A 14,863-nucleotide genomic window follows, 5' to 3' on the forward strand; every position below is an offset into this window, starting at 1 on the left:
CTCAAATTGAACAAAAAATAATTGAACTGGACACTATCCTCTCCAAAAGCACAGAAAAATCACTACGATGGTCCAAAGCAAAGTTTTTATTACATAGCAATTCAGCATCAGGAACGTTCTCACGAAAGCTACATCAATCTCTTCAACTCACCCATGTATATAAACTTAGGAATAGCTCTGGCCATCTTGTTACTCACTCCAAGGATGTTTTACAGATTTTTACATCCTTCTACCAGACTTTACTATCCTCCCCTAAGTCCCCCCCATGGAAGGGATGTTCCAGTGGCTTGATTCTCTACAGCTCACAAAACGTACAGAGCAACAAGTAAACACCTTAAATGCCCCCTGCACGGAGCAGGAAATCTCCCTTATCACCAAAACCCTTAAGCCTTCCACTGCCCCTGGCCCAGACAGATTCACCTCCTTTTATTATAAAAAATTTGCACACCTACTGACCCCAAAATTTAACAAAGCAATTAACCACACCTTTCAAGGCCACAAACTCTCAGCAGACATGCTTTTCACCTAACATGGCACTAATTCCCAAATCTAATAAAGACCACGCTCTCCCCCAGAACTTTAGACCAATTTCTGTGCTTAATAATGATATCAATATTTTAGGTAAAATTTTAGCAAATAGACTAGCCCCCATAATCACCTCCCTGATAGGCCCTGAGCAAACCGGTTTTATCCCTAATAGACAAATTACAGACAACATCAGATTGGCAGCAAACATCATCCAAGATGCAGACCTCTTTTCCCGAAAAGTCCTAATCCTAGGCTTAGACATACATAAGGTCTTTGATAGTGTCTTATGGCCCTACTTAGACCAGGTCTTAACAAAATTTGGATTCGCTGGCAAATTTGTAAATTGATATAAAGCACTTTACTACCACCCCCAGACCAGAGTTAAATTACCAGGCTGCTCCTCTGAATACTTTCCCCATGGAAGGGGCACCCATCAGGGCTGCCCTCTGTCCCCTTTGATGTTCGCCCTGGCCATAGAGTCCTTGGCCAGGGTGGTCATATCTAACATTAATATCAAAGGCTACATTAAAGGCGAAGGTGAATATAAGATAAGCCTATACGCCGACAATGTCTTAGTTTTTTACCAGATCCAATTATCTCGCCCAACCTACTAACCACATTACAGGCCTTTCAGGTTTATTCAGACCTGGGAGTTAATTTATCAAAATGTTCAGCCTTCCCCAACAGGTAATTACAAACCTTAGAAACTCATTTGGCCTTTCCCTATCTAGCTCCACTTTACAATACCTAGGCATTCGATTAGCTCCATCTCTGAAAGCATTGTACAATGCCAACTACCCACAGGCATTTTCTATGGTCAGACAATGGCTTAGATTTCATAGTTTCATAGTTAGTAAGGTTGAATAAAGACACCAGTCCATCTAGTTCAACGTGAGTGAGTGTCTACAATTGTCCCTATCCCCGTGCATTGCACATTGGTCCCTACACTCAATGAGCCCACAATCCAAGGTCCCCATTCATATACTAGGGCCAATTTTGGACAGAAGCCAATTAACCTACCTTCATGTCTTTGGATTGTGGAGTACCCAGGGGAAACCCATGCAGGCACAGAGAGAACATGCAAACTCCAGGCAGGTAGTGTCGTGGTTGGGATTTGAACCAGCAACCCTTCTTACTGCTAGGTGAGAGTGCTAACCACTACACCACTGTGCCGCCCAGGTTATGGTCCTCTTTTCACATTTCCCTACTGGGCAGGGTGGCAGCCATCAAAATGTCAATTCTTCTGAAGCTATTGCACTTTTTTAGGGCCCTCCCTATTTATGTGTCTCATCAAACGTTAGTCACAATACAAAGAGAAATCAACGCTTTCGTGTAGCGTAACAAACGGCCCAGATTTGGTAGGCACCTTGTATATAGACCTATGGCGTGGGGCGGACTGGGCTTACCCAATATCTGGTTATACTATATCTCAGCTAGACTTGGCCAGACGGCCCAATGGCACTCCCCACCTGATGGAGTGCCCTGGTTACAGTTTGAAACACAATCCATATGACCTTTCTTTATACTATGGCAGGAGGGCCTAAAAGCCATGGAAGTGGGTACCTTAAACAATATAGTGGGTCAGTCCCTATACCTATGGTCCCTGTATCACTCAAAATTCAAGCTTCAATCCCCCAATACCCCTCAGACTTCATTTCTAGGAGATAGGAGATTCCCCCCCAGCTTTGGATTCCCCCAGAACATTTAGCTGGCAGATACAACACTCCCTTACCACTCTGAAGTCCCTTACTAACCACCTAGTCTTCCTCTCTTTTATGGATCTTCAAACCCAATTCTATATCCCTAGAGAGGAGTTATAATAATGATATCAACATTTTAGGTAAAGTTTTAGCAAATAGACTAGCCCCCATTCACGTGTGGACTGATTTTTTCCAATATTTGTCTAACCTTTTCCTTTCTTGGGTGTTTATTATTTAGTGATTCATACATATCTCACTGTGTGATCACTTAGCACTACATATTCACCCCAAGCATCCATATAGCCCAAGTATCTTTTTCATATGGCCGTGTCATCTTTTTGTGGTGAGCACGGTACAGATTTTCCCATACTTTAAGTTTAAATGTACCTTTATTAGAAAAACTTGTTTTTGTCCACCTATCCCATTCACAAATAATTTTTACAACCCAGGGCCCATATTTATCTATCATCTCTTCCCTTGGGGTCATTTGATAGGGTTTACCCCATTCAGACCCCCTCTTTGAAGCGATTTGATTACCCATCCTTAAGGACACTTGGACCCTGACCTGATTTCCCAACCTTTTATAGGTTTCTCCTCCAGAGGTAGCTACTCTCAGGACCGTTATTGGGTTGGCAGGTACTCCCCCTGTCACCGTTGCTGCTTTTCACTACTTGTCAGAACAATATTCTCCCTGCTCGTGATGATAGTCCTTCAAGTCAGCCTGGAGATTTTCCCAAACTGTTTAGTTCAATCTTCCCCATGGATTTTTTCAAAGTATTCTAAAAATGGCTTACAGTAGGGCTATTACTTTTCTTATCTTAAGAATGATTAGCGCAAACTTGGATAATCATTAAAGTATATGCATGCTTGGAGTACAGAAGGCAGTTAACTGAGGCACACTTATTTGCAACATGATTTGTATCTGTTACAGTATAGCCAATGCTCCCAGGTCTACTTACAAAGCTTACAATCCCCAGTTAGTAATTGCAAAGAAGAACGATTCATACCCAAGTTCATTCAGTGTGATTTAGTCTCCGTTTCTACTGATGCAATTTGTCATGCGACTTTGGACACAAAGTCGCATTATAAGTCTCAGCCCATTGATTTCAATAGCACCCGTTACAATCTATGTGACTCAAAGCTGCAGTGACTCTGAAAAGGTACCTGCACCACTCTGATGCGACTCTAGAGCAAACTCGCATTCAAAGCCACACCACAGTCGCACTAAAGCTGCATATCACAGTCACACTCTAAATCATGTGACATTCGAGTTGTGCCAGTGGAAACACAGCACTATACCCACAGATGTGTTTCAATCACAAAGATTGGCCTAATCTCATTCAAAGGGTCAACTGAAATTGCTTTTTGGCAGAGAGGCACATATCCTTTTCTACTTCTTTCAAGATTCCAAATGGAGCCCTCATCATTCGCTCTTACAATTTCATTTTATATATACACATTATTCAAAATCAGTCTCATCAAAGTATTAGTACAGACAAAAGGGTACAAATGAAAGTTCTGAGAAGTTTGCTAGTCTGGGTATTCGGATGGGAGACAGGTGAACACAAAACCAGCTCTGTCTTCCATGCAAGAAATCACATTCACCCAAAACGTTAAACTTCCTCACACCCGAGCACCATCTGATAAGACTAATTTTACCTACCTCCCCTCTTTTGGCGTTTAGATATAATGCTTTGCTACAAAAACTGAGGTACTCCTGGAAGGCAGAGGGGTTACATAGGGTGGTGAAATTGCTGTATTGGGTCCATCACCTGAAGGTGCCTATATACCCATTGAAGGGGTTGTAAAGGTTTGTTTTTTATTTTCTAAATAGGATCCTTTAAGCTAGTGTATTGTTGGTTCACTTACCTTTTCCTTCGATTTCCCTTCTAAATGTTTTTTTTTTCTTTGTTTTCTTTGTCTGAATTTCTCACTTCCTGTTCCTCCTCAGTAAGCTGTTCAATAATCTGTTCTGGCTGACTAAACACGGCTCGGATGAGGTTGTTAAGTTTACTGAGGAGAAACAGGAAGTGAGAAAATAAGACAAAGAAAAAAACATTTAGAAGGGAAAGCGAAGGAAAAGGTAAGTGAACCAACAATGCACTAGCTTAAAGAAACTTATTTAGAAAATAAAAAACAAAGCTTTACAACCTCTTTAAGTTAATAACAATGGCGCTGTGTCCCATGATGTACTCCAAGAAAAGGATTTTACAGGTAAGCTGTTATAAAAATCTTTCACTTCATTCAGTAAATCTGCTTTTGATTAAATCATAGAATCATACTCCTCCTACTACACATGTGTTTACAATGAACTAGATTTAAAAAGCCAAATCCCCTTAGTAAGTCAGCCCTACACAGATTTGACAAGGAGACCAGATTTTTATGCAGACCCCCTTTACAGTAATTAATACTTTTTCTTAATTTTTCTTTTTGCAGTCCCTTGAAGTTGCCCTGAAGTACTGCAACTACATGTTTACTACAGTCTTTGTACTTGAAGCTGTGCTGAAACTGGTGGCATTTGGATTTCGAAGATTTTTCAAGGACAGGTAACTATTCACTGAGACAAATGTAATCTAAAATGTTTTAAAAGTTCTCAAGGAAATGTGTAGTTACTGTTAAAGAAACTGTATAATCCACATTAATATAAAGCAGACCTATTGTGATGGATGAATAAATATCAATAGAAGAGCTAAAATTGCCAACGCATATGGAGTAAAATGTTCTAAATTCTCTTCAGTGCTGGCCCCCTGACCAAAAGCGCAGGTCTTTTATAACATATAAACAAATCATTAATTCACATTATGCAGGCCACAGTGCCCTTGTGAATGAGCCCTAATACCTCATTCACACACAGGGCTTTATTTCTCAATAGTTTTAGATTTAGCAGGAATTCTGTTTTTGTCCAATAATAAAAATGTTATTGTATTTTTAGTATAAGTATCATTCAATATTTTCAGGAAGGGGAAGGGCCCTGTCAACAGGATCAATAAAATGGGCAGGGAAGAAACTCAATACTAGCTTGTATGTGTCACTTTTCCATCAGCTCATGTCACTCTGATGCAAATGGAGCAGAATGTAAGTCTGAGGTGATGGGGTGACACATGTAGGCAGGTGTGTGTCTCTCAGCCGTGCTGTGACCCTGCAGCTGGTAAGTTTTTGTCAGTGACAGGATTGCTAGTAGTGATGGATGAACTTCCGACGTGACGCTTCGCGAATTCGAACCGTGAACGCGGCGGACCCCATTGACTCTAATGGCAGGCGAACCTTAAAAACCTCCAGGTCATATTTTCAGCCACAAAATACTTACTAGCTGTGCACACATAGTCCCACAACATGGACACTGACATAACAAATGTATTAAGTGAATCTGGGATCGAAAACGACACGCATTCTTTTTTTATCTGTGAAATTTTGACAATTCAAGAGCGCATAAAGGCCATGGAGGAGAGGCAAGGTCAGGGCAGGATATGAAGGGGGTGCAGGAGATGATCAGTGCCACAGGCAGGGCAGCGCAGTCCTGTGCCAGTGTCCCAGTGTGCCAACCACCTGTGCTTGAGCCCCTCCCTCTGCTCGGCCCTTACCCCCACCTATGCAGGGCTCCACTGCGGTGGTCCGGAGGTGCCAGTCCAGTGCTGATCCTCAGCCATGGTGCTGGCACTGCCTGCTGATTGGCTTCTCTGCTGCTATCTCCCTCACTGTCTGAAACCAGCACCGCGATAGAGACTGAACACTGACACCAGCACCGAGATAGAGAGCACTGACACCAGCACCATGATTGAGAGCACTGACACCAGCACTGTGAGCGCACTGACACCAGCACCATGATAGAGAGCACTGAGGCCACATCAGCACCGAGATAGAGAGCACTGACACCAGCACCGAGATAGAGAGCACTGACACCAGCACCGTGATAGAGAGCAATGACACCAGCACCGAGATAGAGAGCACTGACACCAGCACCATGATAGAGAGCACTGACACCAGCACCGTGATAGATAGCACTGACACCAGCACCGTGATAGAGAGCACTGATACCAGCACCGTGATAGAGAGCACTGACACCAGCACCAAGATAGAGAGCACTGACACCAGCACCATGATAGAGAGCTCTGACACCAGCACCATGAGAGCACTGACACCAGCACCGTGATAGAGAGCACTGACACCAGCACCATGATAGAGAGCACTGACACCAGCACCGTGAGAACACTGACACCAGCACTGTGATAGAGAGCACTGACACCAGTACCGTGAGAGCACTGACACCAGCACCGGGATAGAGAGCACTGACACCAGCATCGAGATAGAGAGCAGTGACACCACACCAGCACCAAGATAGAGAGCACTGACACCAGCACTGATACCAGCAACTCGCTGCGGCACCCAAAAATATGACACAGCTCAACCTCTTCAAACAGGAGGGTACGGGCATATAGTATGGTGTGCTTTTTTTGTACAAGGAAGTGAGCCAAAGGTATAAAAAAGGTCCGTGTGCTAGATTAAATAAATTGTTTATAGAGTTATGCATAGACATGGTCTACTGGTCACATGTGTTAAATTCCTCCGAGATCCATGCCTCATTCATTTTTATAAATGTGAGGTAGTCAACACTGTCATGAGCTAGGCGAGTGCGCTTATCGGTCATGATCCCCCCTGCTGCACTGAACGTCCTTTCAGACAGGACACTGGATGAGGGGCAAGCCAACAGTTCCATTGCAAATTGGGAAAGCTCTGGCCAGAGGTCAAGCCTGCCCACCCAGTAGTCCAGGGGTTCATCACTCCTCAGAGCGTCCACATCGGCCGTTAACCCGGTGTAGTCGGACACCTGTCTGTCTATGCGTTCCCTGATGCAGGACCTGGATGAGACCTGTCGATGGGTCGGTTGAAAGAATAACCTCATATCAGAAGTCACCAACACATCTTCAAACCACCCTCTTCTTGCAGGCGCTGTTGGATTAGTACCCGCAACTCTTTCTCTGGGAGTGGGAATTCCTCCTCTGCCAGCGCACACAAAAGCAGAATGCAGCATTTCTCGAAGCAAGGCCTGGAAGTGCTCCATTCTGACAGCCCTCTGTGACGGTGGTAACATTTCCGCCATTTTGTGTTTGTACCGGGAGTCTAAGTACATTGCCACCCAGTACTGGTCCTTGACCGTTATGCTTTTTATACGGGGGTCCTTGTTAAAACACTGGAGCATGAAGGCCATTTGCACTAAACTGGAAGCGGTGTGGTGGCCTGGCTCCTGCTCATCATCCAGGATAATGTCATCCTCCTCGTTCTCCTCTCCCCATCCATGCACAACAGGGATCCCAGAACGGTTTAAAGCATGCTCTTCTTGCTCCTCATCCGCCCTGGCACCATCCTCCTCTGACTCCTCTTCAGACTCCTGTTGTTGACCTGTCTCAGATAGAGTAGCCCCCCCCGGGAATTCATCCAGCATTGTGATTTCCTCATCTTCCTGCTCCTGCTCCTCCACGGCTTGATCAATGACACGACGCAATGCATGCTCCATAAAGAAGGCATAAGGTACGATGTCACTGATGGTGCCATGGCTGCGACTGACCAGTTTGGTGATCTCATCAAATGGCCACAGAAGTCTGCATGCATCGCGCATGAGCAGCCACTGGTGCGGTGAAAAAACCAAGCTCCCCAGAACCTGTTTGTACAGGTAGCCGTTAACTGCACGTTTCTGCTGGAGCAGCCTATCAAGCATATAGAAGGTTAAGTTCCATCGCGTCGGGCAATCGCAAATAAGACATCTGACTGGCAGATTGTGTCACCGCTGAATGTCAGCAAGGCGAGCCATGGCCATGTAAGATCTTCTGAAATGGGCCGAGATTTTCCTTGCCTGTCGTAAGATGTCCTGGACCCCAGGGTATTTGACAACGAATCGCTGCACGACCAAGTTTAAGACGTGTGCCATGCATGGCACGTGTGTAATTTTGCCCTGTTTCAATGCACTAAGCAGATTGGCACCACTGTCACACACCACTTTACCAACTGTCAAATTGAGCAGTGTTAGCCACTGATCTGCCTGTGAACGCAAAGCTGAAAGGTGTGCAGGGCCAGTGTGGCTCTTGGCTTCCAGGCACAACAGACGCAGCACAGCATGGCAACGTCTCACCTGGCATGTCGAATAGGTTCTGGGGATCTTGGGCGGCGCAGCAGAAGAGGCGCCAGCAGCGGAAAAGGAGGAGTCAGCCGAGGAGGAGAGGGAGGAGGATGGAGTAGGAGGAGGAGAAGAAGAGCCAGGCCTGCATGCAATCCGTGGCGGTAAAACCAAATCTACACGGGTGCCATGGGTTACATGCTTGACGGCCGTCAGAAGGTTCACCCAGTGGGCAGTAAAAGTTATATACCTTCCCTGCCCGTGTTTGCTAGACCACGTGTCTGTAGTCAAATGTATCTTGGCACCGACACTGTGTGCCAGAGATACATTCACTTGCTGCTGAACATGGCCATATAGCTCTGGGATGCCCTTCTGTGAGAAATACTTCCTTCCTGGGACCTTCCATTGTGGTGTTCCAATGGCCACAAATTTTCAAAAGGCCTCCGAGTCCACCAGTTTATATGGTAGTAGTTGGCGGGCTATCAGTTCTGACAAGCCAGCAGTCAGCCGTTGGGCAAGAGGGTCATCATTTTTTTATGCTCAAACATTTAGCCCACGGAAGCCTGCCTTTTTCCAGAAAAACTTGAGCACGGCATGATGGAAGGTGGAGTGGAGGACAATTGGGAGGAGAGAGGAGAAGGGGAAGTAGAAGACAAAGCTGGATGGTGAGAGCCTTGAGTATGGCTTTGTGGGTTCCGTTGCTCCCACTGGGCTCGGTAATGGCAGCTCATGTGCCTTCTTAAGGCGGTCGTCCCTAGGTGAGTGTTGATTATAAAGATAAAACCGCGCTGGTCAACACTGGGTACTGGACAGACAAAAAAACAACAACAAATCCAGGATGGGTACTCTATGTGTAAATAATTATAGGTTGCTGCCCCCCACAAAAAGAAAATCCCCACTAGGGGTTCTTCTGCCAGTAAAAAGAATCTAATAATCGGGGTAACTGGCGCTACCTATTTAACATAAACAAATATTGACTCTTATTGATGAAACAAATGAAAAAGAGAAAATGAGAAATGCCAAGAAAAAATACCAGTAATAGTATTCATATGTGTAATCGTACCTAAATAAAAATGAAGCCTCCCTAAGGAAAGTCCCCTTATTTCAATCCAAGCCCAAAAAAAGACACATACAAGAGGCTACTTCCAGAGGTGACATACAATCGCACAGATTCCCTACTGCGACTCCAATGTGACAATAAGCAGTGTAATAATTTAGGACCTTATCCTGAGAACTTAGTATGATCTTAAACAAATCATATATAAATTCTGTGAAAAAACACCAGATTAATATAGAAAAACTTGTACTGAGTGCGACTTTTCCTTGAAATCGCATTAGTGCCACATTATGATAAACCCACCGATCTGTCGGCTGGGAAAAGAAAAGTATAAAAATCTACTCCAAATACTACATGTGAAAAAAATATATATGAATCTAAAAAATATATGAATATATAAAACAAACTCTAATAAGTATATGTGTAAGTGAGACGTGCAATTGAAAATACCGAATTAGATGACACAATTCAAAAACAAAAAATTCCAAACATATGTACTAGCAAAGCATCTATGAAAAAAATGATACAAATAAAAAATGTGTTATAGTGACCCTTAGAAAAATGATAAAAAAAAAATAAATTTTTTTTTTTATAAAATAAAAATAAAAGTCCAACTCTCCAAAAAGTCTTCAATAGTGCAAATTCAACATTAAATGTTCATAAAGTGACTTTTGTGCTTCTTGTGTGATCTTCAAAGTGACTTCCGTGCTCCCCCGCAAGGTACCCCACTCACCAAAAAAATTCACCCCTACAGGGGTAGTTCGCCTTTAAATCCAATCTGCCGATATCCAGCTCTTTGACCTTCTGACCTCTTTATTTATAATCGTTCGTATCCAAAAGGAGATTCCATTTGTGCCCTCACAGGAAAAAAATAACAGTCTCCATAGTGTAATCCGTATCAGAACCAATTTATTTCCACAAAAATAGTAGTAAAAAACAGCAGTAAAAAACAATTTTCATGTAATATAAAGTAAAAATAAAAATAAAAATAGAAGTAAAAAAATATATATAAATGAAAAATGTGGAAACGTAATTCACCAATAAGTCCACTTCACATAGGTTCCAGTGGTCCAAGCTCCAGTATTAGACCAGAAAAGCAGACTAAAAATTATAAAATACAGCTATGGAAAAAACGCTGATGGCTCTCTACCCTAAGAGAGACAAAACATAAAAAACACCCGTCTCCAATGTACCGATCGCTTTATGCAATGTACCGGGTTTTTTCTGTTTAGCTAGATAGCTCTAGTCTTTTTGAGTCCCCTTAGGAAAGAGCCCTTATAGCGCAAATTCCACTTAACTCGCGGGTACCGTTCGGTGGGAACGCAGCGTGCGCTCCAACTGCGTTCCAACCCCCGTAGGCAACCCTGAACTGACGTGGTAAGCGTAACTCCGTCGAACGCGTTTCGTCATTGACGTCTTCAGCGGCGGTGAGGTGAGTGTTGGGCTTACCGCGACTTATGCGTTGACTGCAAAGATTGCAGATGGCAACCCTATTGTCAGCAGCGGACACGTTAAAAAAAGCTCACACTGCGGAGCCATGTGCCGGCATCCAGGGAGCGCCAGATGTAACCGTACATGGTTGATGCCTCGCTCCTGATACATTAGCAGTCTGGTTTGTCCCTCCTGTGCAATCTAAGTTCCACCTGCTTCTCCTCCCTATCTGCTGGTCCATATCTCCCTCTGAACTCCCCTCCTCTTCCTCTCTTGTGGGCACCCACGTGACATCACTAGGCACGTCATCATCAGCGTCACCTTCCCCACCGCTATAATTAGAGATCTCAGAGTAGGCAGCAACACTGTGGACCAACCTCCTCCTTGTGCTGATCTGGGTACTGTTGTCAAACTGCTGAGTGGCGGTTGTTGCTACCTCCTCTTCCTGATCCAATGCCAAGAGTGGCTGCGCATCGGCAATGTCTTGTGATGGATCGGAAAATAATTCCTGTGACTCAAGCGGAGGGTATATGGTGGTGGTGTTGGTGGTAGTGTCTTTGGGGGAGCACACAGCAGAGAGTGAAGAAGAGGGTGCAGATTGAGAGGATGAGGAGGGTGCAGAAGAGTAAGGCTGAGTGAGCCACTCAACCAAGTCTGGTGCGTCCTTTGACGTAATCGAACGCACCTTCTGCAATTTCCCACTTTGGCTCAAGCCTGTTGCTCCTGAAGCAGAATCCAAACAAACAGTCACTTCCTGTACAAGTCTTTAGGTTGTTCTGAGGTAATAATAAACAGGTGCGTTACTCATATTTGATCACTAGATGGCTCTGGTATGAAACCACAGAAATGTCCATAAACCTTACATTAAGCATACATAACCACATCAATAGGCAAGGATGGCAGCGCTACATAACAATCTACAAAATAAAAAAATCTGTAGAGGGGTTTCCACCATCCCTGCTAATATTTTATTTATTATGTCTTGTTTTCAGTTTGATGTGTATTATATGTGAAGTTGCATATAACAGAGACCAGTATTGTGGTAATATTGAAGTTTATTGAGCTTTCCACAAATTAGAGGGTTCCACCATTATCGTTAAGTTATTGATTAGTAAGTTAGTGCTGCATTTTTTTTTTAGATTGGCATGTGGCATTAATAAACATCAATGGATTTCAGTTGTGCTCCACTAAGCCACCCCCCCTCCCCCCCATGGACAGCTGAATTCATCTCCCCAGCCCTGCACTGTGCGATGGGCACTGATTGGCAGCACTGATGGGCAATAATAGGTAGCACTAATAGTTAGCACTGATGGGCAGCACAAATTGTTAGCACTGATTGGCAGCACTGATGGGCACCGATTGGTGGCACTGTTAGGCAGAAATGATTGGCACCAATAGACAGCACTAATGGGCCCTGATTGACATCATTGATTGGCATCATTGATTGGCACTGATTAGCATCACTGATTGGCACTGATGGGCTGCACTGATTGCCAGCATTGGTGGGCACTAATTTGTAGAACTGATAGGTGGCACTGATTGGCAGCATTGATTGGCACTACTGATGGACATTAATGGGCAGCACTCATGGACACTGACAGAGGGTAGAGGGAGAGATTCACATGCAGCAGATAGTGAAGCCTGCAAGAGCCACTCAGTGTATGACACTGTCAGGTAATGTAACTGCTTGCAGAGAGAGACCAGCTGTCACAACTCCGTGATGTCAGGGATGGGCGGGTCATAGCAGCTATAAAAACACCAGCCAATGATTGGGCTGCTTAAGAAAGCATATAAATGTAGCGACCTGCCCAGACCTCATCCCATTGGCTGGTGTTTTATAGCTGTTCGGTCCCACCCACCTCTGACATCACCGCTGAGTTTTTACAGCTGATCTCTCTGCATGCAGTTATATTAAATGACAGTTTTACACACTGAGCAGCTCTTACAAGCCTCGTGATCTGCTGCATGTGGTACTGTTTCACAGGCAGCGCGGGCTACACACTCCTAGGATGCATTTCAGAGCAGATCTTGGGGGACAGCAGAGAGTGATTAGGATGTGCCCAGCACACCCTGTGCGCACGCCTATGCTAAAGATTAATGTGCTCCCCAGACTGAGCGTTTTCAGATTCTTCTGGTAACAGTTCCGAATAAGTTCTTAAGACAAATTAAATGAGAACTTATACAATGCCTTTTGTCAGACAGTCGGCCTAGGCTTAAAACAGAAACACTTACCATGCCTAAAGGCTCTGGGGGTATGGGGTTTCCAGACCCAGATCGATATTACCAAGCTTCCCATTTGTCTCAGATCTCGGACTAGTGTAATCATACCAAGGAGAAGCACTGGATATCTCTGGAACAATCTAACTTGCACATTCCGCTTAAGGCTCTTCTGTGGCTTGATAATCCTTACCTAGCCCACGTAAAAGACCATCCCATTCTGAGTGCCACCTATAAAATTGCTCAGGTGATGAAATCCTCACTGACATCACTTATGAATTTCCCACTTGGACTGTTTGATCCTAAACTTCAGCGGTTAATTGAAATAGACAAATTCCAACTGTGAGATTTCAATGATTTGAACTGCTGAAAATCCATAGCAGATATTCAGTCTATGCTTTCACCTTCCCTTCCATTATGGCAAGTAATCCAAGTAATCACTATCTTTCTTCATTGCCCTTTTATTCAGAGTTTTGTGATACACCCACAGTGTTTGAGCAATTGTGTACAGCAGGCCAGAGAGTAGAAAAGGGGCCTTTCTAGGGCATATAGGGCATATATTACATTAATTACACCAATGGATTCATTTACTCCATCTTTTATTATGGCATGGGAAGAATACTTAAAGCGGAGCTCCACCCGAATTCCTAGTCCTATGCCTATGTGATCATCTGCTTCCCTAATCGCTAGATATCCCCCTTACCTTGCTGATGTCTTCTTCTCTTTTTTTCTTATTTCAAATCTCCTGCTCCTGGAGATTCCAGAAAGGGGCGGTGCTGCTGCAGAAATGGGCCGGGCTTCAGCGGCAGGTCAGCTCTTCCTGTGGGCCACACAGGCTCCTGGGATAATTTTTTCAATTTCCCAGGAGTCTGTGTGGCGCCCAGGCGATCCAAGGTTATTACTGGTGGTGCATGCTGGGACAGCACAGTGTCCCGGAAGACAATGCCTGTGGGCTTCACATGCCCACAGGCAAAATGGAAAACGTCAGGAGACGTTTTTATAAAGGCTTTATATGAGCGAAAAACGGCAGCAAGACACTTTTAGAAAATATACAAGTAAGTCACATAATTAGAAAACGTACTTAGTGCGATTAAGACAAAAAAAAAAAACGGCGGTGGAACCCCGCTTTAAATTCAACATTAAATGAAGGTACTAATGCGCAAACCAAACAAATTAAAAAAATGAAAAAAACTAAGTAGCTGCCAACATAAATGGTGTTCCCACACAGTGCTAATAGTAATATGAATAATGTGGCGCTTACTCCAAAAAAATTGATAAATCTGCACATAGGGGATTATTTACGAAAGGTAAATCCACTTTGCACTACAAGAGCACTGCAAGTGCACTTGGAAGTGCAGCCGCTGTAGATCTTAGGGGAAGATCTGAAATGAGGGGAAGATCTGCTGATTTTATCATCCAATCATTTGCAAGCTAAATTGTTTTTTTTTGTTTTTTTTTCCTTGCATGTCCCCCTCAGATCTACAACGACAGCACTTGAAAGTACACTTGTAGTGCAAAGTAGATTTGCCTTTAGTAAATAACCCCAATAGTATCACTTAATATACTGAAGGTGAGCAAATAAACAAAATATCAATAATCCTGTGCAATAATTCAAAAAATGATACTTGAAGACAATAACAATGCAAGGCAAATAACAATGATGAATATGATAAACTTTTCCTTCAATACAGTGCAAATAACAATAATATATAAATGTGATATAATTTTCCTTCAATAATAATAAGTGCAATAATTCCGTGATAGTACAGCGAATTAATGTGAACATGCCTAATCATAAAGTTCCAATATATCCAAATGCTT

The 14,863-nt window shown here is 43.7% G+C and overlaps 1 protein-coding gene across 1 annotated transcript in view; it reads left to right on the forward strand.

Annotated features, from left to right (window-relative positions):
* Window positions 1-14,863, forward strand: part of LOC143959353 (voltage-dependent T-type calcium channel subunit alpha-1I-like) — a gene marked incomplete at its 5' end in the record, with an annotated part of 1,248,755 nt that overhangs the window by 202,568 nt on the left and 1,031,324 nt on the right. The window contains one exon of the mRNA XM_077468015.1: window positions 4,665-4,774. Within this exon, the coding sequence (XP_077324141.1) occupies window positions 4,665-4,774 (110 nt within the window). The remainder of the gene's footprint in view (window positions 1-4,664; window positions 4,775-14,863) is intronic.

This window comes from Lithobates pipiens, unplaced genomic scaffold, assembly GCF_037356315.1.
Source record: "Lithobates pipiens isolate NorthernLeopardFrog02 unplaced genomic scaffold, aLitPip1_a1.2 Scaffold_71, whole genome shotgun sequence".
NCBI lineage: Eukaryota > Metazoa > Chordata > Amphibia > Anura > Ranidae > Lithobates > Lithobates pipiens.